This window comes from Tamandua tetradactyla, chromosome 9 (genome assembly GCF_023851605.1).
Source record: "Tamandua tetradactyla isolate mTamTet1 chromosome 9, mTamTet1.pri, whole genome shotgun sequence".
Lineage (NCBI taxonomy): Eukaryota > Metazoa > Chordata > Mammalia > Pilosa > Myrmecophagidae > Tamandua > Tamandua tetradactyla.
In genome coordinates, this window is record NC_135335.1 from 34,999,459 (window position 1) to 35,026,024 (window position 26,566).

The 26,566-nt window shown below is 40.5% G+C and overlaps 2 protein-coding genes across 8 annotated transcripts in view; one reads left to right on the forward strand and one right to left on the reverse strand.

The window, feature by feature from the left end:
- Window positions 1-8,496, forward strand: part of NR2C2 (nuclear receptor subfamily 2 group C member 2) — a 165,980-nt gene extending 157,484 nt beyond the window's left edge. For 6 of the 7 annotated variants that reach the window (XM_077116438.1, XM_077116444.1, XM_077116443.1 and 3 more), the window contains one exon: window positions 1,802-8,496. In XM_077116438.1, coding sequence (XP_076972553.1) covers window positions 1,802-1,976 — 175 coding nt within the window. In that variant the 3' untranslated portion in view covers window positions 1,977-8,496. The remainder of the gene's footprint in view (window positions 1-1,801) is intronic. The other variant, XR_013157765.1, reaches the window with a different exon arrangement.
- A 2,815-nt stretch (window positions 8,497-11,311) lies between these two features.
- MRPS25 (mitochondrial ribosomal protein S25) overlaps window positions 11,312-26,566 on the reverse strand; it is a 72,690-nt gene continuing 57,435 nt past the window's right edge. Inside the window, exons 3-4 of the mRNA XM_077116451.1 lie at window positions 12,506-12,593; window positions 11,312-11,748 (exon numbers count right to left, since the gene is read on the reverse strand). Of these exons, the coding sequence (XP_076972566.1) occupies window positions 11,556-11,748; window positions 12,506-12,593 (281 nt within the window). The 3' untranslated portion in view covers window positions 11,312-11,555. The remainder of the gene's footprint in view (window positions 11,749-12,505; window positions 12,594-26,566) is intronic.

A 26,566-nucleotide genomic window follows, 5' to 3' on the forward strand; every position in this document is an offset into this window, starting at 1 on the left:
CTCTTGGGCCTTTGAAAGTTGATGTAATATTTCTGAAAAAAACATCAGTCACTCTTTGTCTGGTTGGGGGACCTGGCTATACAAACCAGGTGATTTGGGGCCAGAAGAGATAAAGGAAGCTTTCTTACAGGATTCAGAAACTCACCCAAAGAGACACTTCCCAAAGAAAAGGTCCTAGACTGTTTTACATCCTGTTTATCCATTCGTTTTTTAATCTTTCCCATCCCTATGCCTTTTGTGTAATTGCTTGTTCCTCCTGCAATACCCTCCCCACCCTTTGCATCTCTGCTGGTAGAAACCTCAGCCAGCCTATAAGGCCCGGTTGAGAGGTCCCATGCTCCCAGAAGCCCACCTGAGCTGACCTTTCTGACCTGAGAGCCTTCAGCTGTTTTGCCCCTTGGGTCTGTGGGTGGTACCCTCACACCCATGTGTGCCCCACATGATTAACGCACACTGCTCAGGTTGTGAGTGGATTGATGGTTCTGACATGCCACTTGAGTAATATTAATACATTTTTCCCTTTTTAAAAATAACAAAATGGGTTTGATTCCCAGTCCATGCACTTCCCAAAAAAACAAACACACAAGCAAAACAAACAAAAATTAAACAAAATGGTGTTGCAGTAACAGGATACTCACATGGAAAAATAATGAGATCTGACCCCGCCATATAGCATACCAAAAAAAGAAAAAAAAAGTTCACTGTAGAAATAAATAAAACATTCTGGAATGAAAAAGGAAAAAGAAAGCTTTTAACTCAGTGAAAATACCCCTATGTAGAGATGTCTACTGTTAACATTTGTATATTTACTTCCAGAAATTGTTTCATGTACTTACATGTAATTGGAATCCTAAAATACAAAAGGCTAAGTTTCTTTTCACTTAATATATAGTGAACATATATATTCTTCATTTTCCATGGCCAAAGAGCTGCTGTTATCTTTTGAGCATTTCCCTGCTAATGAAAATTGTTCCCAGCATGGGACCATTATAAACAACACTCAGTAGAATCTTCGCACACACTGCTTTCTGCAGTTTTCCAGTGGTTTCTCTGGGATTGACTCCTGGATTCAGAATGACCAGATCACACGGGATGCTTCAAATACAGTGTGTCCTGCTACCTTCCAGGACAGGGTCATGGAGTGCCCTTCCAACTAGGTTTCTTTGATATGAAAATAATTTCATTGCTTTATTTTTAATTATAATATTAAATGAACACTGGACATTAAATACAGAAAAAGATTTATTCAGTGAAATGGCTGCAAATCCCAAACCCAGGGGCCTGCCACTAGCATTCTGGTGACCATCCTTCAAACATGTGCATTATATACATGTGTGGACACCAGAGATCATTCTGTGCTTGCTGCTTCACAGCAGACTCTTGAAAGTTTTATTCAGCAGTATGTCATGGATGTCTTTCCATGTCAGTGAGTATAAATCTTTCTTATCCTTTTTAATTTAAATATAGCATCCTGTTAAATGGAGACACCACACTTCATTTTAACCTAATCCCTACTGTGGATTTCCAGGTTTGGGTTTGGTTTGGTTTGGTTTGGTTTTGGTGGGGTTGAAGAGTTTTCTAAACCACAGTGAAGGGAATATATTTGTATGTACATATCGACACACACTCGTTTGATTTTTTTTCTTATGATAAATTCCTACAGAAAAACTGTTGAAATCAGAAAAACAAGGGTAGGTCGTGGGTCTGTTTGGCTTATTTCTGGGCAGTTCCGACGGGCCCTGGGGCCTGTCCAGGGCTGCGCCTACAGGGCAGTGAGCAGCTTCCTCTCCCTGTCTCACAGATTGGCCCGGATTCTCGTCCGCCTACCGGCGCTCAGACTCATGAGCTCCAACATAACAGAAGAACTTTTTTTCACTGGTCTCATTGGCAATGTTTCAATAGACAGCATAATTCCTTACATCCTCAAGATGGAGACGGCAGAGTATAATGGCCAGATCACTGGAGCCAGTCTATAGTGCCCACCACGCACTTGCTGAGAGCAGAAGAATCCTCCCAGAACCACTCAGATACCAAGAGAATAAAAGTAGTGGTATTTTGGTATGTGCAAATATTTCCAGTATGTTAGCCATTTCCTACCTGGTTTCTTCTTTTGTGTTAATCCCTGACAATAGCATCTAAAAGACTAGTAGGATCCTTTCCTGCCATAAGATACATGTAATGCCTTTTGATGAAGCACCTGATTTTGGAGCAGTCTTTTAACTCAATTTGTATTTAGAAATTCTCAAAGGGCAAAAAAAAAATTTTATAATGTCAGAGACTAGTATTAAAGAAAACTAAGAGAACCTAAGAGAACAGTATGTGTGTATATATATTAAAAATGTCCTTGGAATTAATAGCTACTAATTACCAGGGTAATAATATTAGCACTTTGTAAGCACTTCTTGTCAATGTGTAATGTTAGCAACATCTTGCCTGTGGGCAGGGCAAATGGAAAACTGTATATGTCTTTTGCCGAAATGCTAATGATTTCTGTGAAAACTCATTAGGGTACAGGAGACAATCATTTATGTTTAAGAAAAGATGGCATCATTCCTAATTTTATGCACATATTGGTGGTGGTGAGCCAAATTCCTACGAACGAATGAAAACGTGGCTTCTTTGCAGCATGCAGTAAGTGGAAGTCTGGTTGTAGCACAATCAGTGACCCAAACCAAAAGCTTCCAGCCAGAGTTGATGCTAGGAAGGTTCCCTGCTCTATGGTGGGTGTATGCAGACTCCTCAGGAACCTGGTTCTCTTCTGATGACTGGTTCTCAGAACTGGATGGCAAGTCCATCAGAGATGAACTGCCAAACAAGACATGCACTCTGGCTACTGAAAACATCCCCAAAACTCTGCTGCCAGTCATGGCACATGGACCTTCTGACCAAAAAGCACCAGGTGGGGATTTTGAACGTATTTCCTGAATGCGATTTGGGGTGGCTGCATGTTGGTCAGAGAGAGGAGTGTGGCCTCCTTGGAGTGAGGGTCCCCTTCCTAAGGTTTTCATTCACAATGCTTCTTTGAGAAGGGCCTATGTTCCTGCAGTTGAGTTGAAAGAGAGTGGTTGATTGGGGCTGTGCAGGATCTCATGCCTGGCCAGGATGGTCAAGATCTGAAGCCAAAGGGAAGGTTTCATGAGAACTTTTCCCTATTGACCTTAAAACATCAGGGTTTTTCAAAATGTCCCCAGAGTCAGCATCTCTGTTGACAGGGCTTTTAATGGTACTGGCACACCATGCACTTTGGTTCCCCCAGGCGTGTGCCAGCACACAACCCCTGGGGCATTTTAAATGGTGGGTGCAGAAGCAGCCTCCTGCTCCTTAAACAGCCCTCAATTCCCAAGGTTATATTTTTTTCTCTTCATAAATTATAGCAACTGTAATTTACAGCAACAGAATATAAGTATAAGGAAGCTTTAAGTAGAGTAACCATGGATTCCCATGGATATGAATAAGAAGCAAGTATTTCCTGTTAGGGAAAAGTGGAAAAGTGGCATGTCAAGATTGGGTCAAGTACTTTGCATTTTCTTTTTGTATTGCTGAGATCACAAAAATAGATCCCATAAGGTTAAATATGTGCCTCTTGAACCTTCAGATCAAATGATGTCTAGAAAGATCCCAGTTTACCCTCCTCCCTCACAGGCACTCTCTGGCAGAGGCACAGTGTCTAGGTTGATGCCTCATGTGGCCCAAGCTGCAGACAGTACTGGGGTGGGGGTAGGAGGCTGGTGCCAGGCAAGCCAACCTCAGAAGCCCCTATGATGCCGTGTTAGACAAGCTGAAAGCTGCCACAGATTTAAGGCAAAAATGGGATGCTTTACCCTAAAATAAGTGTTAGCACCTTATGAAAGTCATTGTTAGTGGGGGTTAAGTGGGAACACTATCTCCAACTTTTAAATTCCCACTTGAATTTAATTATATAATTTATGGTTCATGCCTTGGAAGCAAGTTTTGTAGAATAGTGGGGAGTGACCATTATAAAATTATGGAAAGGATTTAATTTTGACAGCTTAAAGTAATTTTTAGTTTTCTGACTCTGAAATGTATTGAATTTCACAATTAAAACTATTAGTTGGTCAAGACAATGTAGTTAGGTTGGGTCTGTTTCATTTCTGCTTGCAAAAGATTTTGGTAGAGGGCATTTTGAAACACATTTATGCACCCTATACAAAGTACTGTCTATTTTTCTGTTCTTATGATTTTTTAATATAAGTATGTCTACTAATCATGTAGTAATTCCCTAGGAATATATGTTGTTTCATCTTCACACCAGCCTACGCCACTTTGGCCAGACCTGAGGAGTCCTGTGTTCACTGCTGTAGACTCAAATTACCATTAGATAATGGGGCAGCTTAGCCAAGACCTAGCCTGGGGTCCCCAGGATGCTACTATTTAGATATGATGAGAACAAAAGATAATAACCAACAGGAAGACAACAAACACTTGAACAGGAAGGTGCCAAGCTCCAGCAAGATAGCCCTAGAGGAAATAGGAGTCAACTTGGAAAGTTGCTCACTAGAACCTGGTCCTGTCCCTTGCATTGCTTTGCTGGTCGTAGCTGATTCTAGTGGACCATCTGGGTTTTGGACTCTCTCTCATTAACTTCCCATATCCTCTTGGCCTTACTGTTGAAGTGGTCTTTTCCTTTTTGGGCCTATGACTTGCAGGTTTATTCCATCTCTTGGTTGGTTGGTTGGTTTTTGTTTCCCCACCCTGCACCCCCGTTTGGTCAAACTGGTTAACAAAAGTTAACTCCAAAATTAAGAATCATTAAAATGACTCCAACCAACCACGTGGGCTCCAGCTTCCAAAAGGCTTTAAGGTGCCTCTGTTAATAATTTGTCAAATTATAGATTTAGTGACATGAGATCAGCCCTCTACCCGCAGAATCCCAAGTGAACTAAGTCAGGATGGGGAGTTGCTGCCATGCATCTCTCTCCAATCCCCTTCTACTGGCCCTTGGGCTCCCTCTTAGCTAGGAAGGTGGGGAAGACACAAGAGTTCATTTTTGTGGTTAAGTGGGCCCTTTTCTGGACATAGCTCAGATAATCCTGAATTATGAAATTTGTGGAATTCATTACCGATAAGCATAAGACAGGACCGGAAACAAAAAAAAAAAAGGCCAAATTATCTAAGTAAATACTTTTCAAATTATTCCTCAAAAGTAGTTTTAAGGAAGTATGGTCCCTACCATCCTTTGATTTGAAATTTATATGTACGTGTGTGTTAGGGGGTTATATTATTTATTGTCTAATCTTTGTAATGAGGCTGAAGTTTGAAGTTCTTTTGTTGTTTAGGTTTTTATATTTAATTCAGATGGAGACACTTGTTTTAAGACACATTACATAATTGCCCTTAAGCAGGGACTGTTTTTCAGATTGTCAGTGTCAGTATTAAATGTGAACTCTACTCGGAGACAGCTGGGCACCAGCCAGGGGGAGGACTTTGAGCCCACCTGGCCTTGGGCTCCTTAACATTGCGGAGGCTCATCAATCAAGCATAGGTTGATATCCACACTACATGCATGCTAAGCTGATCTGCTGGCTTTCATAGGGAGCCAAGAAATTATAAGGACTCTAGGTATATCTAGTGCTTCTACTCTGGGAGGAGAAAAAAAAAGTCCTAATCCTGTGGGGAATTTCCACTAGAACCATTTTGCTCACAGACTCCTCTGGCCATAGAATTGGCAGCTCATGGCCAGTGTGTATGGATTCAGGTTCCAGATTGTAATTTGGGAGTGTGTTGCCCACCTTCTTTGTGTGTACCAGAGTCATAGACGACACTTCAACCGCTCTAAAAGTTCAGGCCGTGAAAAGTATCATCTAACAGCCATGTTTCTCCAGTGTGGGGAAGGGGGCAGCACCCCTTAGATACTGGAAACATCTCAGCAGACAGAACACTTAAGATGAATTCCACATGCTTCTTTTTGTCCAACTTCCATTCTCTAGCTTATGAGACATTTTGAAAATGTATTAATCTTGATGTAATTTTTGAAAGCTAACCCCTAATAGAGACAGGTTTGGTTTGGGTCTTTTGTATGCAGGGTTCTGGACTTCTTCATTGCGTGCCTCCTGCCAGCGTGCACTTCTGCGTATCCAGCCCTGGGTTCCTTTGGCACTTGTGCGTGTACAGATTTATAGGCTTGTATGCCTGAACGAATGTACATGTGTTTATACCTTCTATGTACAGTGTATATAGTATTTATGTATATATAGATGTATATTATATGTATAGACATGTAGCCACATATCCAAACTTTCCTTGTTTTAAAGAGAGTCTATGATAGAGAGTTGTTCATCTAAATTGATATGGATATTTCAAGGTCCCTCAACAGGGGAGAGTAGCTAGTGGTTTTCTTAACTCCATTTTCCTTTGGGTAAGCCAGACTGGGAAGGGCCATGATAATCAGTTAAAAGATATGAATCTCCACTCTGTCGGTAAAAATTCCAGACAGAAAAGGTTCTGGCAGGGTTACCTTTCTCTAATCTCTAGCTTCATACAAGGGCTAGGAAGCTAGAAAGGAGCTCATTCTAATGTCCAAAAGTAGGTGGTGATTTTTAACCTACTTTCACATATCTACTTATGGCTTAACTGGAAAGAAGTTGGTAGTTAAAGCCACTGCCTTCCCAAGTCACTCAGAGCCATGGCCAGTGGTCCAGAGACAGGTCTGGTGGGCAGAGTTCCAGAACAGTCTGTCAGTGATCCTGATTCCTAAATGTGATAGCAATTTTCCACTTTTCCTCTACGGCCAGTCAGCAAGAGGTGGGCACTGTCCTGTGACTTAAACAAAAATTCTTGCCTAACACCAGTTGAAAAATACAACCTACCAAATATTCTTTAAAAATAAGCATGAATGTTGATGAGATTAACTTTTGTGGCATGTAAGCTACAAATCTATTCATTAAATTACTTTGCTAAATGTCAGCAAGTGAATGAAATCCACTGACCTCACTCCTTTCTGTAAATTATTTAAAATTTTTGGATAATTAATATGGATATGTGTGCCCTTTAAGCTACAGATGCCAAATTTTTCTGGTCCCCCACCCCCTTAATCGGGTTTTAAAAACTGAGAACCGGGCAGGCCATGGTGACTCAGCAGGCAGAGTTCTCACCTGCCATGCTGCAGACCCAGGTTCAATTCCCGGTGCCTGCCCATGTAGAGGGCGGGGGACACTGAGAACCACCGCTCAGGAGACAGTGCTCAACCCAGCAGTAGCTCCTCTTGGCCAGGTTGGAGTGTTGAAAGCTGGCCTGCTGAAAGAAAGCCCTCAGTAACCGTAAGAACTCACATAACACACAGGTTGCTTTTTTTCTTTTTAAAAATAATCTATTGAAATATTTGAAAACACTTCATGAGACCACAGTACTCAGTGCCTTTTGTGAGGTGGTAGGTCACTTAGCCTTCAGTTTTTGATGTAGAAAGGTTCTGCTGTCTCACTGGACTGCTCAACCTTTCACATTATCGACTGTCACGACAATCACACTTTACTGAAGGTGGCTTTCCAGTTAAAGTACAAATGGAAACCTGACAGTCTCAAATTAATCTTTAAACATTTCTCTTTGGAGCTACTTAATAGCATTCCAAAAATAATTAAACTGAGTTTTAAAAATATATGTATCTCATGAGGGACAGAGAAATATGATATTTTTCTTCAATACCCAGCTATACTTGCCAGTTCCAAAGCCAATAATTTTAAAGTCTCAGTATTTATACATATATATAGCAGAAAAAAAAACGTTCAGCAACATTTATCACTCCATTTTACAGACTGTTCAAGTTTGTTTAATATTTGGATAATACTTGGAAGTAGACTTTGTTAAAAATGGTTTTTCTTTAGGCAAGTATATAATCAGCTATCATTTTAATGACCACAGCATTCATGGATTCAAGTGCTGCTGCCACAGAAAACTCAAGTGCTGGAATATTTTTCTACAGTTTCTGTTCTCCGAATCGTCTTGTAAACAAACCAGTGTTCAACTAGTTTTATAACTGAAAAACTGCACATTTTCATAGTACAAACGGTGGTTTTTACTTGTAGTTTGGATCTGTTAAAATGTAGCTGTATTATCAGCCCTTTAAAAAGACATCTGCTAAAGGAAAATTCGGATGTTAGATTTTTGGGGGACCGTTTCTGTAACTTCTCTCACAATACAGAAAATATTGTTTATGCCATTACATTTTAGTTCCAGGTTTAAAACCTGTTGAAAGCTGTAGCTTTCCACAGCTGTCCCCCCACCCCTTGCTGTAAAATCAGCTTTGTATATGTGATGATGGCATTTAAAAAATAGCATGTTCTTTTTAAACTCGATTTTATATCTAATCAGTGTCTTCAGTCTTGAAGAATTTGCATTGTTGTGTTTGTATATAGAGTATTGCAGTGCATGAATTAGCTTTATGCATTTTATTAAATGCTGTTTCAATGTGGCATTATTGTTGTGGCTTAATCCTACTACCTAAATGAGGTTTATACTATTAAAAGTGAATTTAAAGACTAATGTGTCCTGCTCATCATTTCTCATTACTGCTGATATCCAGAGATACCCAGAGCACTGGCATTGGAACTCAGCCATCAGTGGAGATGAAATCATCCTGGGAGCCTTGTCTGTACCCCTTTTCCTTAAACTTCACCCTCATTCAAAGGAGTTAGCCCTTGATGGTCCACCGACTTATGTAATATCTTTAAGGGAAAACTCGCAGGACAACCTCTCCGTCTGCACTGGCAGGCAGCTCCTTGGTGCGGAGACAGGACACACACAGTGAGGAAGCAGAGCAGCACCGCGCCAGGCCTGAAAGTCCTCTTGGCCTCTCATGATACTGTACACTGTCCAGGGTAAAATGTGTTCTTAAAAGTTCTAGACAGTGGAAAGAACTTACTCACCCTGAAATCATTTTACAGATGAGAATTCTGAGGTCCAGAGTCACATTCATGACAGAACCACTGGCAACCAAATAGTTCTCGGTGGCTCTGCCAGGTAGTACCTCAAAAGAAAAAGTTGGTCACCTCAAAGAAACTAGGCTGAAAACCATCTGATGATCACTGCTTTAGAAAATAAAACTAAAAGTGTCTGTTATGTAATCTTCATAACGTCTTCTCTACTAACTTTTTCCCGTTCTACATGGTTTTTAAAAATTTATATTGTGGTAAAATACAACAAAAAAACTATTTTAACTATTTTAAATGGACAGTTGACATTAATTACATTGACAGAACAGGATAACTTTAACCACTATTTCCAGACTCTTCGTCATCCCAATCCAACATTCAATACTCATTTGGTAGTAACTCCCCATTCCCCACCCCCACCCCCAGTAAGCACTATTTTGCTGTTTCTGAATTTACTTATTCTAAATATTTCTTGTAAAAGAAATCACACAGTATTTGCCCTTTTGTGACTGGCTTATTTCACTCAAATCTTCAGGGTTCATCAATGTTGTCGTATACATCAGGACTTCATTCCTTTTTACAGGTGAATAATATTCCATCGTATGTATATATCACATTTTGTTTATCCATTCATTGGTTAATGGACACTTGGGCTGCTTCCACCTTTTGGCAATTGTGACTAATGCTGATGTGAACACCTGTGTGCGAATACTTGTTCGAGTCCTTGGGATTAAGCCTAGGAGTGGAATTTCCAGGTCATATGGCGGTAGTTCTAACTCTCTGAGGAACCACCAAACTTGACCACAGTGGCTGCACCATTTTACACTCCCACCAACAATATGTAAAGGCTCCCATTTCTCCACATTCTCTCCAACTATTATTTTCACTTTCCTTAACAATAAGACACTCAGTGTGAGGTAGTAGTTTTCATTGGCATTTCTTTAATGGCTCTGAAATTAAGCATTTTTTCATGTTATACTTCCATTTGAATATCTTCTTTGGAGAAATATTCAAATCCTTGGCCTATTTTTTAATTAGGTTGTCTTTGTTTTTGAATTGTAGGAGTTCTTTATATATTCTGGATTCAAAATTGTTTTGGTCAGAATTCTCCAGGGAAACAGAATCATAGTAAATGCCCAGTTCACCTTCGGATGGGCATGCAGCTTTCTGGGGCCCTGTGGACCACGGTGGGGAGGAAGACTTCCTCTTTCTAAAAGCCCTGGCAGCCAAGCAGCAAGCCCAGGCAGCTGGGGCCCAGGTCAAGTCTGCAGTGGAAGCTGTGCAGCGTAACCTGCACCCACAGGAGTGATTACAAAGGAAGATATATTTTCGTACTTAGTAAGATGGTGATGAGGGAGGACACCAACATGTTGGATTTCAATTGAACACTCCTTGGACGCCTCCAATCATTCTAAGAGACATCAGACCCACACAGCCACCTTCCCCTCCAGCCCCAGCTGTTCACCCTGAACACCCACCAGATCTGAGTCAACTCACGGGGAACTAAATGTTAGTATCAAATGTAAAAGAACCCAAATTTGCCCAATTTAACAAAATAGCCACCAACATTTATATAAAACACGTTCTAGTTTCACATCATCCTTGGCTAATTATCCCATGTACCCAGTACTGCCTTTATTCCCATTTTACAGAAATGGAAACACCTGAAGGGCTCTCAGGACTTGGCCTAGGCTCCTGACAGCAGAGTGATGAAGAGCTCCACTTGTTCTACTTCTAAGCCCCACGATCCTTTTTAATTTTCCCACTGCCTTGCTGCATAAGGTAGTCGTCTTGACTGAATATCACTGGTCTGTTGTCCAGCTGGCCCTTCACTTTTCTCAAAGTGGCCAAAGGGGACCCGACTATGTATCTTGAAGGCAGAAACCAGCCTAGCATAAGCAGCAGAGATAGCGGTATATATGAGGACAGAAACACTAGAAGGCAGTAACACATCAGACCCTTCTCCAAACCTTACCAAAGGTTTGGTGAACCCAGGCAGCTAACTGGGCAGCCTCCAGATACCATACCTCAGGGGAGGTGCCAACCTACCTGCGAGAGCACAGTGGGCAGCAGGGACCAGTGTGGCTGACCCACCACTGGGCACCTCCCTCAGTGGGGCTGGAGCCCCTCAATCCCTGTCACATCCATAGCCAGGCCTCTCAAAACAGCTTTCGTTCAAAATGTTGCCTTTGGATTTCTGAAATCACCAAGGCCTGAATGGTGGGCATCACTGACAGCCACAGACAGGGCAGCTTGAAATTTCTCCAGAGCAGGGTCTGGAAGAAGACGTGAGGCCAATGGAGACCAAGAAAGGGTAGAAGGACGAAGAGCACCAGCAAGCTGTGGCCTCACATCCAGCCCGTCCCGGAGCCCTTTCCTCACCCAGGCCTTCCTCCCTTGGCCTAGAAGACCAGATACCATGTTGCTGGAGTGATTAAGAAATGTTTTATTGACATGATGTGGCAGGAATATTCATTCACAGCTCAGCGGCAGATATTCTTCCCCCTTTCCTTTTATACCAGTGGTAAAGGGGCTCTTGATGTTGCAAAGAGACTTGCAGAGTCTCTTTAGAAACAGAAACGGGATTCCCTGTGACCAAGACAGGTCCTTAGTAATCTCTCCTCTGGCCGGAAAGACACAATCACCTCAGCCCGTCAGGCCCCAGCACCCTCAGCCCTCATCACTGGCTTTCAGGGTTGCGTTATACTTCCCCCTCATCTCTTTGGGTAATGGTACCAGGCCAGGGCAGGGCACCTGCCCTTCCACCTCACAAATGCACTCCCGCAGGCAATACTTCCGGGGCCCAAAGTGGGCTGGGTGAGAGAGCTGCTTTTTCTCCTGCTCCTCTTTCTTGAGGGTTTCCCTGCCGAAGAGCACAAATAGCAATAAAACATGAGCAACATGACTGAACCTTGAAAGAACGAATTCCTCAGCCAAGTGAACCCCCTCTGGGCCCAGAAGCCCCAGTCTCATCTGTCTTGTAACCTGCTTCTCAATCCCAAAGCCTAACATGCCCTCTTGGCCTCCCAAAGGACGAGGCATCAGGAAGGCCTTCTGCATGAAACATGTGTTACATGCTCCAAGGAAATGGTCAATAGGAAGCAGAATCAGGGCTAAAAACGCAGGGCACAGGTCAGCCCTCAGGGCCAACCGTCGGGATGAACCACCCCAGGATAAGGAGCTCTGGGGGTGCCCCCCATGTAGCTTCTTGAAGAGAATTCCTTGATTTCCTTCTTTTTCCTTGTCTCCTTCCATTCATGGAAAGAAATGGGATGGGTCAGAAGGACTGATGGTTAGCCACCTGCCAACTCCCGGTGGGGGGGGAGGGCAGATTCCCCCAGGGAGGAGCGTTAGCAGCTACACAGCATTCATTGTTTTGGCTATATCACAGCTTCCCATCAAACCAGAAAGGAGGGATGACCTTTACCGGACATTACAGCTGAGGGTTGGTCAGAGCTCACACATGTGCTGAACAGCTGAGCCATGGCCCTGTGCTTAATGTCTGCACATCGCTGCCAGACATGCAGCCTCTCTACCGCTCCCAGCACACCCCCATTTTCCCTCTCAAACCCACTAGACTAACAAGTTTGCTCCGTTCCAGGTAAAACCCAGCAACTCACTCATTCTTCCCCATGATTTTTCTGATGTGCTCCATGATCTCCTTACTGGTCTTGGTCTCCACGTCCACCAGGACCTGCTCCCCAGAATCTGGAAACAGGAAGCACACGTGAGAAGAAAAGCTGAGAGCGCAGTAGTATACGCCCTGGCCTCAAAAGGTTGAGATTTAGGATTAGATTTTAGTAGCAGAAACTCTTTAACAATAAAATTAAAATATTTGTTTACATAACCCGTAACACTACCCCTCATTTGCCCATTTTTAGACAGAAGAGATGAACTTAAGATGCTACAACAGCATACTATTTTAATGAAAAGAATGTTCACAGGTAGGTTATGAGGTTCTATTTTACAGGTATTAAGGTAGCAATTCCCCAAAACTGCTCTGAAGATATGGTGTAATCCCTACCGAAATTCCAGCAACCCTCAACCCCCAATCAGGGCTCCACCCCTCACGGAACTTTTGAACAACCAGCAGGAACAGGCAGAACGTCAGTCTCAAAGCACCAGAAAACAGTTAAAGGTCCTAAGTGACAGAGCAAGCATAAATCAAGAAAAAGTCCACTTAAAAATGGTTAGAGAAAAGGCAGGCAAAAGTGGCTCAGTGGCAGAGCCAGAGACCCGAGTTCAATTCCCAGAGCCTGCCCATGCCAAAAAACAAAAGGTAAGAGAAAAGAGAGAGATTGCGGGAAGGTGGCAGAAGAGAAAGCTCCAGGAATCAGTCCCTTCATCAAAGCAACTACCAATCTGACAGAAGCTGTATAAATCAACCACTTTGAAACCTAGAGTCTACAAGAACACTTTGCAGCATCCAGGGAGGAGCAGAAGGAAGAGGCTGGTAAACTGTGATAAAGACAACTCTCGGCACTCAAGAAAATCTCTCATATCATTAGCAGAATACAAACTTAAGAGATAAGCCAAGGACTAAATCCCAGAGTGAACACTTTCAAATATTAAAATATACAGTGTGGAGAGAGTACGGAAATGGTGACGTAGCGAGGTGTGAAGTTTAGTTCATCCTCCAGAACAGCTACTAAAACAGCCAGAACAGTAGTACAGAACTGGGGCCATGTCAGTGACCAGACACACAGTGTACCCCAGTCTGGACCAGCTGGACCACCAACGAGCCCCCCCAGAACCATGATTCCCCCAAACCACCTGAGCCGGCATCCCTCCCCTCCCCGACAGGCTGCTCGCCAGAGGGGAAAGGAAAGGAACATTACTAGGAGCAGGGGCTGAGCACAACTGAGCTCCAATTGTGGAATTAATTCACAAATTCTGCTACTAAAAATAGGTCCCCAGCTCAGCTGAACCTTGTCAAAGCGAAGGTTGCTGATTTTTGCCCCAGTGCTGAGGGGGTAAGGCTGATGGAAAAAGAAAAGAAAAACACAGGTTTTTTGGATTGGATAGTACATAATACTTGAAAAGGTCTGGGCCCTGAAGGAGAGGAGGGGGCACATAGGATCTGAAGATACACAGAGCAACGTACCAACTTGTGCTCTTGATTGGCCAACCTAAGGAACGGAGGTCCTGCTCTGACAAGGCTTCTTCTCTCTCTTTTTTTGTGGCTGTGTTTCTACGACGTGACTGCCTCTGGATTCAGCGGTAGGGCTTCTCAGGCTGCAACTGCCCCAGGCACAGGCAGAAACAAGCTCGTTTGAGGGCTTCTCTGGAGCCTGTGCCTTCCCCAGGGGAGGGGTGAAGCCCAACTCAGATGGAATCCCTCCCTTAAGGAATTCAGACACCAGAGTTTGGAAAATTGAAGCGATTAAAGCCAGCCTACAGCCTTTCCTCTGTCTCCACTATGCCCTCAGCAGGGAGAGTCTGCTGAAGTTAAAGGTACAGCATCATCTTATGCTTGTGGGACCTGCAGGCAGACAAGCACCACATACTGGGCAGGAAAAGAAAAATACAGAGTCCAGAGACCTCACAGGAAAGTCTTTCAACCTGCTGGGTCTCACCCTCAGGGAAAACCGACGCAGGTGACTCTTTCCTCCTGATAGGAGGCCAATTTGGTCTGGGAAAATCCGGCTGGGATCTATAATACCTAAGTAGACCCTCCTAAGGGTGGGGGGTGGGGGAAGGTACCATACAAGCAGGGCAAGAAACAAGAAAACAAAAACTGAAGAATTCTCCTCTGTTAAACAAAACTTAAGCTAGAGGTCCAGAAAAAACTGAACTGAATGTCAAACAACAGATAAACAACAAATTCATCCAACAAGAAAACCCTAGGTAAAAGAAGTTAAAGCACTCTCCAGAATAAACTAATTAAGGTAATTAAATGCCTGGATGCCAGCAAAAAATAACAAATCACACTAGGAAAACTGAAGATATGACTCAGTCAAAGGAACTAACCCACAATTCAAATGGGATACAGGAGCTGAAACAGTTGATTCAGAATATACGAACAGACATGGAAAACCTCATCAAAACCCAAATCAATGAATTGAGGAAGGATATAAAGAAGGCAAGGAATGAACAAAAAGAAGAAATCGAAAGTCTGAAAAAAAAAATCACAGAACTTATGCACAGTAGAAGACATGAAAAAAGAAAAACAATGGAAACCTACTATGGTAGATTTCGAGAGACAGAACATAGGATTAGTGACCTGGAGGACAGAACACCTGAAATCTGGCAATAAAAAAACTTAGGGAAAAAAATGGAAAAATATAAGCAGGGACTTAGGGAATTGAAAGACAATATGAAGCACACGAATATACATGTTGTGGGTGTCCCAAAAGGAGAAGCCAAGGGAAAAGAAGGAGAAAAACTAATGGAGGAAATTATCACTGAAAATTTCCAAACTCTTATGAAAGACTTAAAATTACAGATCCAAGAAGTGCAGCATACCCCAAAGAGAATAGATCCAAATAGACGTACTCCAAGACACTTACTAATCAGAATGTCGGAGGTCAAAGAGAAAGAGAGAATCTTGAAAGAGGCAAGAGAAAAGCAATCCATCACATACTAGGGAAGCCCAATAAGAATGCGTAGATTTCTCAGTAGAAACCATGGAGGCAAGAAGACAGTGGGATGATACATTTAAATTAGTAAAAGAGAAAAACTGCCAACCAAGAATTCTATATCCAGAAAAATTGTCCTTCAAAAATGAGGTTCAAACATTTTCAGACAAAAAAATCACTGAGAGAATTTATGACCAAGAGACCAGCCCTGCAAGAAATACTAAAGGGAGGACTAGAGACAGATACGAAAAGACAAAAGAGAGAGGTGTGCAGAAGAGTGTAGAAAGGAAGACTATTAGTAAAGGTAAAAAGAAGGAAAATTAGATATCACATATAAATTCCAAAAGGCAAAATGGCAGAAAAAAGTACTACCCATGCAGTAATACCAGTAAATGTTAATGGATTAAACTCCTCAGTCAAAAGACATAGACTGGCAGAATGGATTAAAAAACAGGACCCAGAGGAGGGGGCCGAGATGGCGGCTTAGTAAGGTGCATGCGTCTTAGTTCCTTCTCCAGAACAACTACTAAATAACCAAAAATAGTACAGAACAGCTCCCGGAACCACGACAGAGACTGGACACACAGCGTACCCCAGTCTGGACTGGCTGGACCCGCTGCGAGACTCTGTTGCAGTGAGCTTCCCGAGTGGCGCGTGATTTCCCGGGTCATGGTGGCTGGCGGCGCCCCTCCCTCCCTCCATCCCGGACCGGCTGGGAATCTCCGATCAGCGAATTTCCCAAGCCACAGCGGCCGGCGATGGGCGCCCCTCCCCCACAGGCGGCTACCCAGAGGGAAAGGAAAAGAGTCTCCAACAGTAGTGGGGACTGAGTCCAACCAAACACCAATAGTGGTGTTAATGGACAAATTCTGACTACTTGAAGTAGGCCCCCAGCTCAGGGGAAACTGATCAAGGCAAAGTCGCCTATTGAGCTAACTAAAAAAGAGGAATGGGGGCAAAACAGAGCCTTCTGCGGCTGTTTCTACGGAGGCTTGGTTACCTCTGGGCTCAGTGCCAGGATTACACAAGTTGCAACTGCCCCAAACGCAGAAACAGGCTGCTTTCAGGGCTCTCTACCACCTGAACCTTCCCCAGGGGAGGGGTGAAACGCAACTCAGGTGGAATCCCTCTCTCAAGGAATTCAGATCTCAGGACTTCGCAATTTGAAGCCATTAAAACCAGCCTACAACCTTTCCTCTGTCTCCACCACACACCCAGCAGGGAGAGCCTTCCAAAGTTAAAGGAGCCACAATATCTTTTCCTGGTGGGACCAGCAGACAGACAAAACCACATACTGGGCAGGATAAGAAAAACAGACCCCAGAGACTTCACAGGAAAGTCTTTCAACCTGCTGGGTCTCACACTCAGAGAAATCTGATTAAATGTCCAGACGCCAGCAAAAAATAACAAATCACACCAGGAAAATTGAAGATATGGCCCAGTCAAAGGAACAAACCAATAGTTCAAATGAGATACAGGAGCTGAGACAACTAATTCTGAATATATGAACAGAAATGGAAAACCTCTTCAAAAACCAAATCAATAAATTGAGGGAGGACATGAAGAAGGCAAGGGATGAACAAAAAGAAGAAATGGAAGGTCTGAAAAAACAAATCACAGAACTTATGGGAATGAAAGAAACAGTAGAAGAGATGAAAAAAAAAAACAATGGAAACCTACAATGGTAGATTTCAAGAGACAGAGGTTAGGATTAGTGAACTGGAGGATGGAACATCTGAAATCCAAAAAGAAACAGAAGCTATAGGGAAAAGAATGGAAAAATTTGAACAGGGGCTCAGGGAATTGAATGATAATGTGAAGCGCAAAATATACGTGTTGTGGGTGTCCCAGAAGGAGAAGAGAAGGGAAAAGGAGGAGAAAAATTAACGGAAGAAATTATCACTGAAAATTTCCCAACTCTTATGAAAGACCTAAAATTACACATCGAAGAAGTGCAGCGCACCCCAAAGAGAATAGATCCCAATAGGCTTTCTCCAAGACACTTATTAGTTAGAATGTCAGAGGTCAAAGAGAAAGAGAGGATCTTGAAAGCAGCAAGAGAAAAACAATCCATCACATACAAGGGAAACCCAATACGACTATGTGTAGATTTCTCAGCAGAAACCATGGAGGCAAGAAGACAGTGGGATGATATATTTAAATTACTAATGAGAAAAACTGCCAACCAAGAATTCTATACCCAGCAAAATTGTCCTTCAAAAATGAGGGAGAAATTAAAACATTTTCAGACAAAATGTCACTGAGAGAATTTGTGACCAAGAGACCAGCTCTGCAAGAAATACTAAAGGGAGCACTAGAGTCAGATACGAAAAGACAGAAGAGAGAGGTATGGAGAAGAGTGCAGAAAGAAGGAAAATTAGATATGATATATATAATACAAAAGGCAAAATGGTAGAGGAAAGTATTACCAAACAGTAATAACACTAAATGTTAATGGACTGAATTCTCCAATCAAAAAACATAGACTGGCAGAATGGATTAAAAAACAGGATCCTTCTATATGCTGTCTACAGGAAACACATCTTAGACCCAAAGACAAACATAGGTTGAAAGTGAAAGGTTGGGAAAAGATATTTCATGCAAATAACAACCAGAAAAGAGCAGGAGTAGCTATACTAATATCCAACAAATTAGACTTCAAATGTAAAACAGTTAAAAGAGACAAAAAAGGATACTATCTACTAATAAAAGGAACAATTAAACAAGACATAACAATCATAAATATTTACGCACCGAATCAGAATGCCCCAAAACACGTCAGGAATACACTACAGATACTGAAAAGGGAAATAGACATATCTACCATAATATTTGGAGACTTCATTCCCCACTCTCATCAATGGACAGAACATATAGACAGAGGATCAATAAAGAAACAGAGAATTTGAATACTACCATAAATGAGCTAGACTTAACAGACATTTATAAGACATTACATCCCACAACAGCAGGATACACCTTTTTCTCAAGTGCTCATGAATCATTCTCAAAGACATACCATATGCTGGGTCACAAAGCAAGTCTCGACAAATTTAAAAGATTGAAATCATACACAACACTTTCTCAGATCATAAAGGAATGAAGCTGGAAATCAATAATAGGTAGAGTGCCAGAAAATTGACAAATATGTGGAGGCTCAACAACACACTCTTAAACAACCAGTGGGTCAAGGAAGAAATTACAAGAGAAATTAGTAAATATCTCGAGGCGAATGAAAATGAAAACACAATATATCAAAATCTATGGGACGCAGCAAGGCAGTGCTAAGAGGGAAATTTATTGCCCTAGATGCCTAAATCAAAAAAGAAGAAAGGGCAAAAATTCGGGAATTAACTGTCCACTTGGAAGAACTGGAGAGAGAACAGCAAACTAACCCGAAAGCAAGCAAAAGGAAAGAAATAACAAAGATTAGAGCAGAAATAAATGAAATTGAGAACATGAAAACAATAGAGAAAATCAATAAGACCAGAAGTTGGTTCTATGAGAAAACCAACAAGATGGATGGGCCCTTAGCAAGACTGACAAAAAGAAGAAGAGAGAGGACGCAAATAAATAAGATCAGAAATGGAAGAGGAGACATAACCACTGACCTCACAGAAATAAAGGAGGTAATAACAGGATACTATGAACAACTTTACGCTAATAAATACAACAATGTAGATGAAATGGACAAGTTCTTAGAAAGGCATGAACAACCAACTTTGACTCAAGAAGAAATAGATGACCTCAACAAACCAATCACAAGTAAAGAAATCGAATCAGTCATTCAAAAGCTTCCCAAAAAGAAAAGTCCAGGACCAGACGGCTTCACATGTGAATTCTACCAAACATTCCAGAAAGAATTAGTACCAACCCTGCTCAAACTCTTCAAAAATTCGAAGTGGAGGGAAAGCTACCTAATTCATTCTATGAAGCCAACATCACCCTCATACCAAAACCAGGCAAAGATATTACAAAAAAAGAAAACTACAGACCAATCTCTCTAATGACTATAGATGCAAAAATCCTCAATAAAATTCTAGCAAATCAAATCCAACAACACATTAAAAGAATTATACATCATGACCAAGTAGGATTCATCCCAGGTATGCAAGGATGGTTCAACATAAGAAAATCAATTAATGGAATACACCATATCAACAAATCAAAGCAGAAAAATCACATGATCATCTCAATGGATGCAGAGAAGGCATTTGACAAGATTCAACATCCTTTCCTGTTGAAAACACTTCAAAAGATAGGAATACAAGGGAACTTCCTTAAAATGATAGAGGGAATATATGAAAAACCCACAGCTAATATCATCCTCAATGGGGAAAAATTGAAAACTTTCCCCCTAAGATCAGGAACAAGACAAGGATGTCCATTATCACGACTGTTATTCAACATCGTGCTGGAGGTTCTAGCCAGAGCAATTAGACAAGAAAAAGAAATACAAGGCATCAAAATTGGAAAGGAAGAAGTAAAACTATCACTGTTTGCAGATGATATGATACTATACATCGAAAACCCTGAAAAATCCACAGCAAAACTACTAGAGCTAATAAACGAGTACAGCAAAGTAGCAGGTTACTATATCAACATTCAAAAATCTGTAGTGTTTCTATACAATAGCAATGAACAAGCTGAGGGGGAAATCAAGAAATGAATTCCATTTACAATTGCAACTAAAAGAATAAAATACTTAGGAATAAATTTAACTAAAGAGACAAAAGACCTATACAAAGAAAACTGCAAAAAACTTAAAAGAAATCACAGAAGACCTAAATGGATGGAAGGGCATACCATGTTCATGGATTGGAAGACTAAATATAGTTAAGATGTCAATTCTACCTAAATTGATTTACAGATTCAACGCAATACCAACCAAAATCCCAACAACTTATTTTTCAGAAATAGAAAAACCAATAAGCAAATTTATCTGGAAGGGCAGGGTGCCCCGAATTGCTAAAAGTATCTTGAGGAAAAAAAAACGAAGCTGGAGGTCTCACGCTGCCGGACTTTAAGGCATATCATGAAGCCACAGTGGTCAAAACAGCATGGTACTGGCGTTAAGATAGATATATCGACCAACGGAATCGAATAGAGTGCTCAGATATAGACCCTCTCATCTATGAACATTTGATCTTTGATAAGGCAGTCAAGCCAACTCACCTGGGACAGAACAGTCTCTTCAACAAATGGTGCCTAGAGAAGTGGATATCCATATGCAAAAGAATGAAAGAGGACCCGTATCTCACACCCTATACAAAAGTTAACTCAAAATGGATCAAAGATCTAAACATTAGGTCTAAGACCATAAAACTGTTAGAGGAAAATGTAGGGAGATATCTTATGAGTCTTACAATTGGAGGCAGTTTTATGGACCTTAAACCTAAAGCAAGAGCACTGAAGAAAGAAAGAAAGAAATGGGAGCTCCTCAAAATTAAGCACTTTTGTGCATCAAAGAACTTCATCAAGAAAGTAGAAAGACAGCCTACACAATGGGAGACAATATTTGGAAACGACATATCAGATAAAGGGCTAGTATCCAGAATTTATAAAGAGATTGTTCAACTCAAACACAAAAAGACAGCCAATCCAATTACAAAATGGGAAAAAGACTTGAACAGACACTTCTCAGAAGAGGAAATACAAATGGCCAAAACGCACATGAAGAGATGCTCAATGTCCCTGGCCATTAGAGAAATGCAAATCAAAACCACAATGACATATCATCTCACACCTACCAGAAGGGCCATTATCAACAAAACAGAAAATGACAAGTGCTGGAGAGGATGCAGAGAAAGAGGCACACTTATCCACTGTTGGTGGGAATGTCAAAGGGTGCAACCACTGTGGAAGGCAGTTTGGCGGTTCCTCAAAAAGCTGAATATAGAATTGCCATACGACCCAGCAATACCATTGCTGGGAATCTACTCAAAGGACTTAAGGGCAAAGACACAAACGGACATTTGCACACCAATGTTTATAACAGCATTATTTACAATTGCAAAGAGACGGAAACAGCCAAAATGTCCATCAACAGACGAGTGGCTAAACAAACTGTGGTATATACATACGATGGAATATTATGCAGCTTTAAGACAGGATAAACTTATGAAGCATGTAATAACATGGATGGACCTAGAGAACATTATGCTGAGTGAGTCTAGCCAAAAACTAAAGGACAAATACTGTATGGTCCCACTGATGTGAACCGACATTCGAGAGTAAACTTGGAATATGTCATTGGTAACAGAGTCCAGCAGGAGTTAGAAACAGGGTAAGATAATGGGTAATTGGAGCTGAAGGGATACAGACTGTGCAGCAGGACTAGACACAAAAACTCTAAAATGGACAACACAATAATACCTAATTGTAAAGTAATCATGTTAAAACACTGAATGAAGCTGCATCTGAGCTATAGGTTTTTTTTTGTTGTTGTTGTTTTGTTTTTTGTTTGTTTTTGTCTGTCTGGTTGTTTTTTTGTTTGTTTTTACTATTATTATTACTTTTATTTTTTTTCTCTATACTAACATTCTATCTTTTTCTGTTGTGTTGCTAGTTCTTCTAAACCGATGCAAATGTACTAAGAAACAATGATCATGCATCTATGTGATGATGTTAAGAATTACTGATTACATATATAGAATGGTATGATTTCTAAATTATGGGTTAATTTGTTTTTTTTTCCATTAATTAATAAAAATAAATAAATAAATAAATTTTTTTAAAAAGCTGAAAAAGAAAGAAAGAAAGAGGGAGAGAGAGAAAAAATGGACAGGAAAAAAAAGAAAATTTTCCATTGAGATGATTGCTAAAATAGAAGTAATAACAAGGTGCTGTGTATAGCAATTTACATCTGGTAAATCATGTTCACATATATATATATAATTTATTTAAATTATGTCTATTTAAATAAACAGATATTTAAAAAAAAAAAAGAAAGAATAGGCAGGGAACCAATAAAGCCAAAGCACTGACCCCATCTTCTTACTACTGTATTGTTCTATCTTTTATACCAAGTTGCAGTCAACAGTTTTTTACTGAATGATGTATTCCATATGAAAGTTCCTGAAGTAAGTGCATTTAGAAACGTATAAGACAACAGCCAATAGGGGAGAAAAAGATCTGTTCTGGTAATGTAAGAAAGTAGTTAAGTCCTGGACAAGGAAGTACATACACACTGATATGTGTCCTCAGATCCCATCCTGCTGTGGGATATCAGGGAAGGCTTCATTGAGGAGTGAGTACCTTTTGAACTGGATCTTGAAGGTTTCCTAGGTTTAGAACTTTGGGAGATAAGGGAGAGTGGGCTTCCAAATGGTGGGAATAGACTGAGCAAAGGTTTAGAGGCCATAAGAGGGCTCAATGTCTTATGACATGTATGTTTATATTCTTATGGGAGTGGGAGACAACCAGAGGAGGAAATAGTGGGTTGGTTGGGTATTGTGATGTGGGGATGATACGGTTAGGGATTATAAGCATGGGTCAGGGAGAAGGAGATAAGATCAGAGAGACCCGGTGAATAGTGATTACTTAACTAAATAAGAGGATGAACTGCAAGTTTTCTGTCCCTGGCTGATTTTTTTTTTCCTAAATAGACTTTATGTTTTAGAGCATGTGGTAGATTAAATTATGTACTCCAGAAAAAAAACGTTTTTAGTTTTAATTCCATTCCTGTGAGTGAGAATCCATTACACATAGGATCTTTTTTTTCAACTATATTTGTTGATAAACAGCATACAAACACAAGCATTCCTAACATATGAACATTCTATACATGGTGTACAATCAGTGTCTCACAATATCATCACATAGTTGTATATTCATCACCATGATCATTTTTTAGAACATTTGCATCACTCCAGAAAAAGAAAGAAAAAACTCATACATATGGAACCCCTTACCCTCCCTCTCATTGACCACTAGTATTTCCATCTACCCAATAATATATTTTAACCTTTTTCCACTATTATTTATTTTTTTAATCCATATTCTTTATTCATCTGTCCATATCCTAGATAAAGGGAGCATCAGACACAAAGTTTTCACAATCACACAGTGACATTGTAAACGTTATATTTTCAAACAATCATTTTCAAGAAACAAGGCTACTGGAACACAGCTCTACAGTTTCAGGTACTTCCCTTTAGCCTTTCAAATATACCATAAATTGAAAAGGGATATCTGCAAATAGGATCTTTGAAGCTATTATTGTTCGTTAAGGTATGACCCAACTAAATCAGTATAGGTCTTAATCCTATTACTGGAGTCCTTAACAAGAGAAGGCCACAAAGAGAAGCCGTAAATCAGTGGGAACCTGGAAGAGAAAGGAGAGGACATTGCCATGTGAAGGGAAAGCCAAGGAACCCAAAGATTGCAGCCAGCAAGAACACTGTGGACCCCAGGAGGAAGCAAGCCTTTCGGCCTCTGAAACCATGAGCCAATAAATTCTTGTTGTTTAAGCCAACCTATTGTATGGTATTTGTCATAGCAGCCTGGAAACTAAGAATAGTTTTAGGTTTACAGAAAAAAAATATGCAAAAGGTACAGAGAGTCCCCATTAGAGGTATATTTGTTATAGCTGATATAACAATACTGGCACATTATTATTATTAACTAAAGACCATAGTTTATGTTAGGATGCATTCTTTGTATGAATTTTAACAAATGTGTAATGTCGTGTATCCACCATTACAATATCGCACAAAATAATTTAACTGCCCTAAAAATAAATGGCACTCTACCTATTCACCCTCCCACCTTTCCTCCTGAATTCCTGACAACCACTGATCTTTTTACTGTCTTTGTAATTTTGCCTTTTTCCAGAATGTCAAATAAATGGAATCAAATAATATGTAAAAAAAAAAAAAAAAAAGCTGAATATAGAATTGCCATACGACCCAGCAATACCATTCCTAGGTATCTACTCAGAGGACTTAAGGGCAAAGACACAAACGGACATTTGCACACCAATGTTTATAGCGGCATTATTTACAATTGCAAAGAGATGGAAACAGCCAAAATGTCCATCAACAGATGAGTGGCTAAACAAACTGTGGCATATACATACGATGGAATATTATGCAGCTTTAAGACAGAATAAACTTATGAAGCATGTAATAACATGGATGGACCTAGAAAACATTATGCTGAGTGAGACTAGCCAAAAACTAAAGGACAAATACTGTATGGTCCCACTGATGTGAACCGACATTAGAGAATAAACCTGGAATATGTCATTGGTAACAGAGACCATCAGGAGACAGAAATAGGGTAAGATAATGGGTAATTGGAGCTGAAGGGATACAGACTGTACAACAAGATTGGATATAAAAACTCAGAAATGGACAGCACAATACTACCTAATTATAATGTAATTATGTTAAAACACTGAATGAAGCTGCATCTGAGGTATAGTTCTTTTTTTAATTTTTTTCTCTCTATTATCGTTTTATTTCTTTTTGTTGTCTTTCTATTTCTTTTTCTAAATCGATGTAAATGTACTAAGAAATGATGAATATGCATCTATGTGATGATATTAAGAATTACTGATTGTATATGTAGAATGGAATGATTTCTAAATGTTGTGTTAGTTAATTTTTTTACTTAATAAAAAAATAAAAATAAAAAAATAAAAAAACAGGACCCATTCATATGCTGTCTCTACTCAAAGGACATGAGGGCAAGGACACAAACGGACATTTGCACACCAATGTTTATAGCAGCATTATTTACAATTACCAAGAGATGGAAACAGCCAAAATGCCCATCAACAGACGGGTGGCTAAACAAATTGTGGCATATACATATGATGGAATATTATGCAGCTGTAAGATAGAATAAAGTTATGAAGTATGTAACAACATTGATGGACCTTAAGGATATTATGCTGACTGTGATTAGCCAGAAACAAAAGGACAAATACTGTATGGTCTCACTGATATGAACTGACATTAGTGAATAACTTGGAGTATTTTGTTGGTAACAGAAACCATCAGGAGATAGAAATAGGGTAAGATATTGGGTAACTGGAGCTGAAGGGATACAGATTGTGCAACAGGGCTGAATATTAAAATTCAGAAATGGACAGCACAATACTACCTAACTATAATACAATTATGTTAAAACACTGAATGAAGCTAAATGTGAGAATGGTAGCGGGAGGAGGGCTAGGGGTATAAGTGAAATCACAAAGAAAGATAGACGATAAAGATTGAGATGGTTATAATCTAGAAATGCCTAGAGTGTACAATGATAATGACTAAATGCACAAATTTTAAAAATGTTTTTGCATGAGGAAGAACAAAGGAATGTCATTACTGCAGGGTGCCGAAAATACATGCTAATTAATATTTTAAAATTTCAACTTACTATGAGACTAAAGCAAAAAATGTTTATTTGGTACAAAATTTATATTTTGACTAGTGCATTTCCTAATATAACTTATGTAGATAGTTGCTTGAACAACATAAGTACATGGAACCTTGGGTAGGACATGAGATTTTGTTGGTTTGTCCAGAGTGATGCCCCAATGAATCCCAGAGTGATTTGATCAGTGAATGGAAAAGTATTTGCAAAGTCCCCTTTGGGGAATGGTGAGAACGGGGGAAAATTCAACCTCCACAAGTTGAATTCTTGATATTCTCAAAAGCAGTGTAGGCAACCAAAGCTATAGGCTGAGCCCCCAGTCTTGGGGTTTGTTCATATGAAACTTAACCCCACAAACAATAGGTCAAGCCTACTTAAAATTAGGCCTAAGTGTCACCCCCAAGAGAACCTCTTATGTTGCTCAGATGTGGCCTCTCTCTCCAGCTAACACAACGAGCAGTCTCACCACCCTCCCCATGTCTAAGTGGGACATAACTCCCAGGAGTGTGGCCTTCCTGGCAATGTGGGACAGAAATCCCAGAATGAGCTGAGACTCAGCATCAAGGGATTGAGAAAACCTTCTCAACCAAAAGGGGGAAGAGTGGAACAAGACAAAGTATCAATGGCTGAGAAATTCCAAGCAGAGTCGAGAGGTTATCCTGGAGTTTATTCTTACGCATTAAGGAGATATCACCTTGTTATCCAAGATGTAATGGAGAGGCTGGA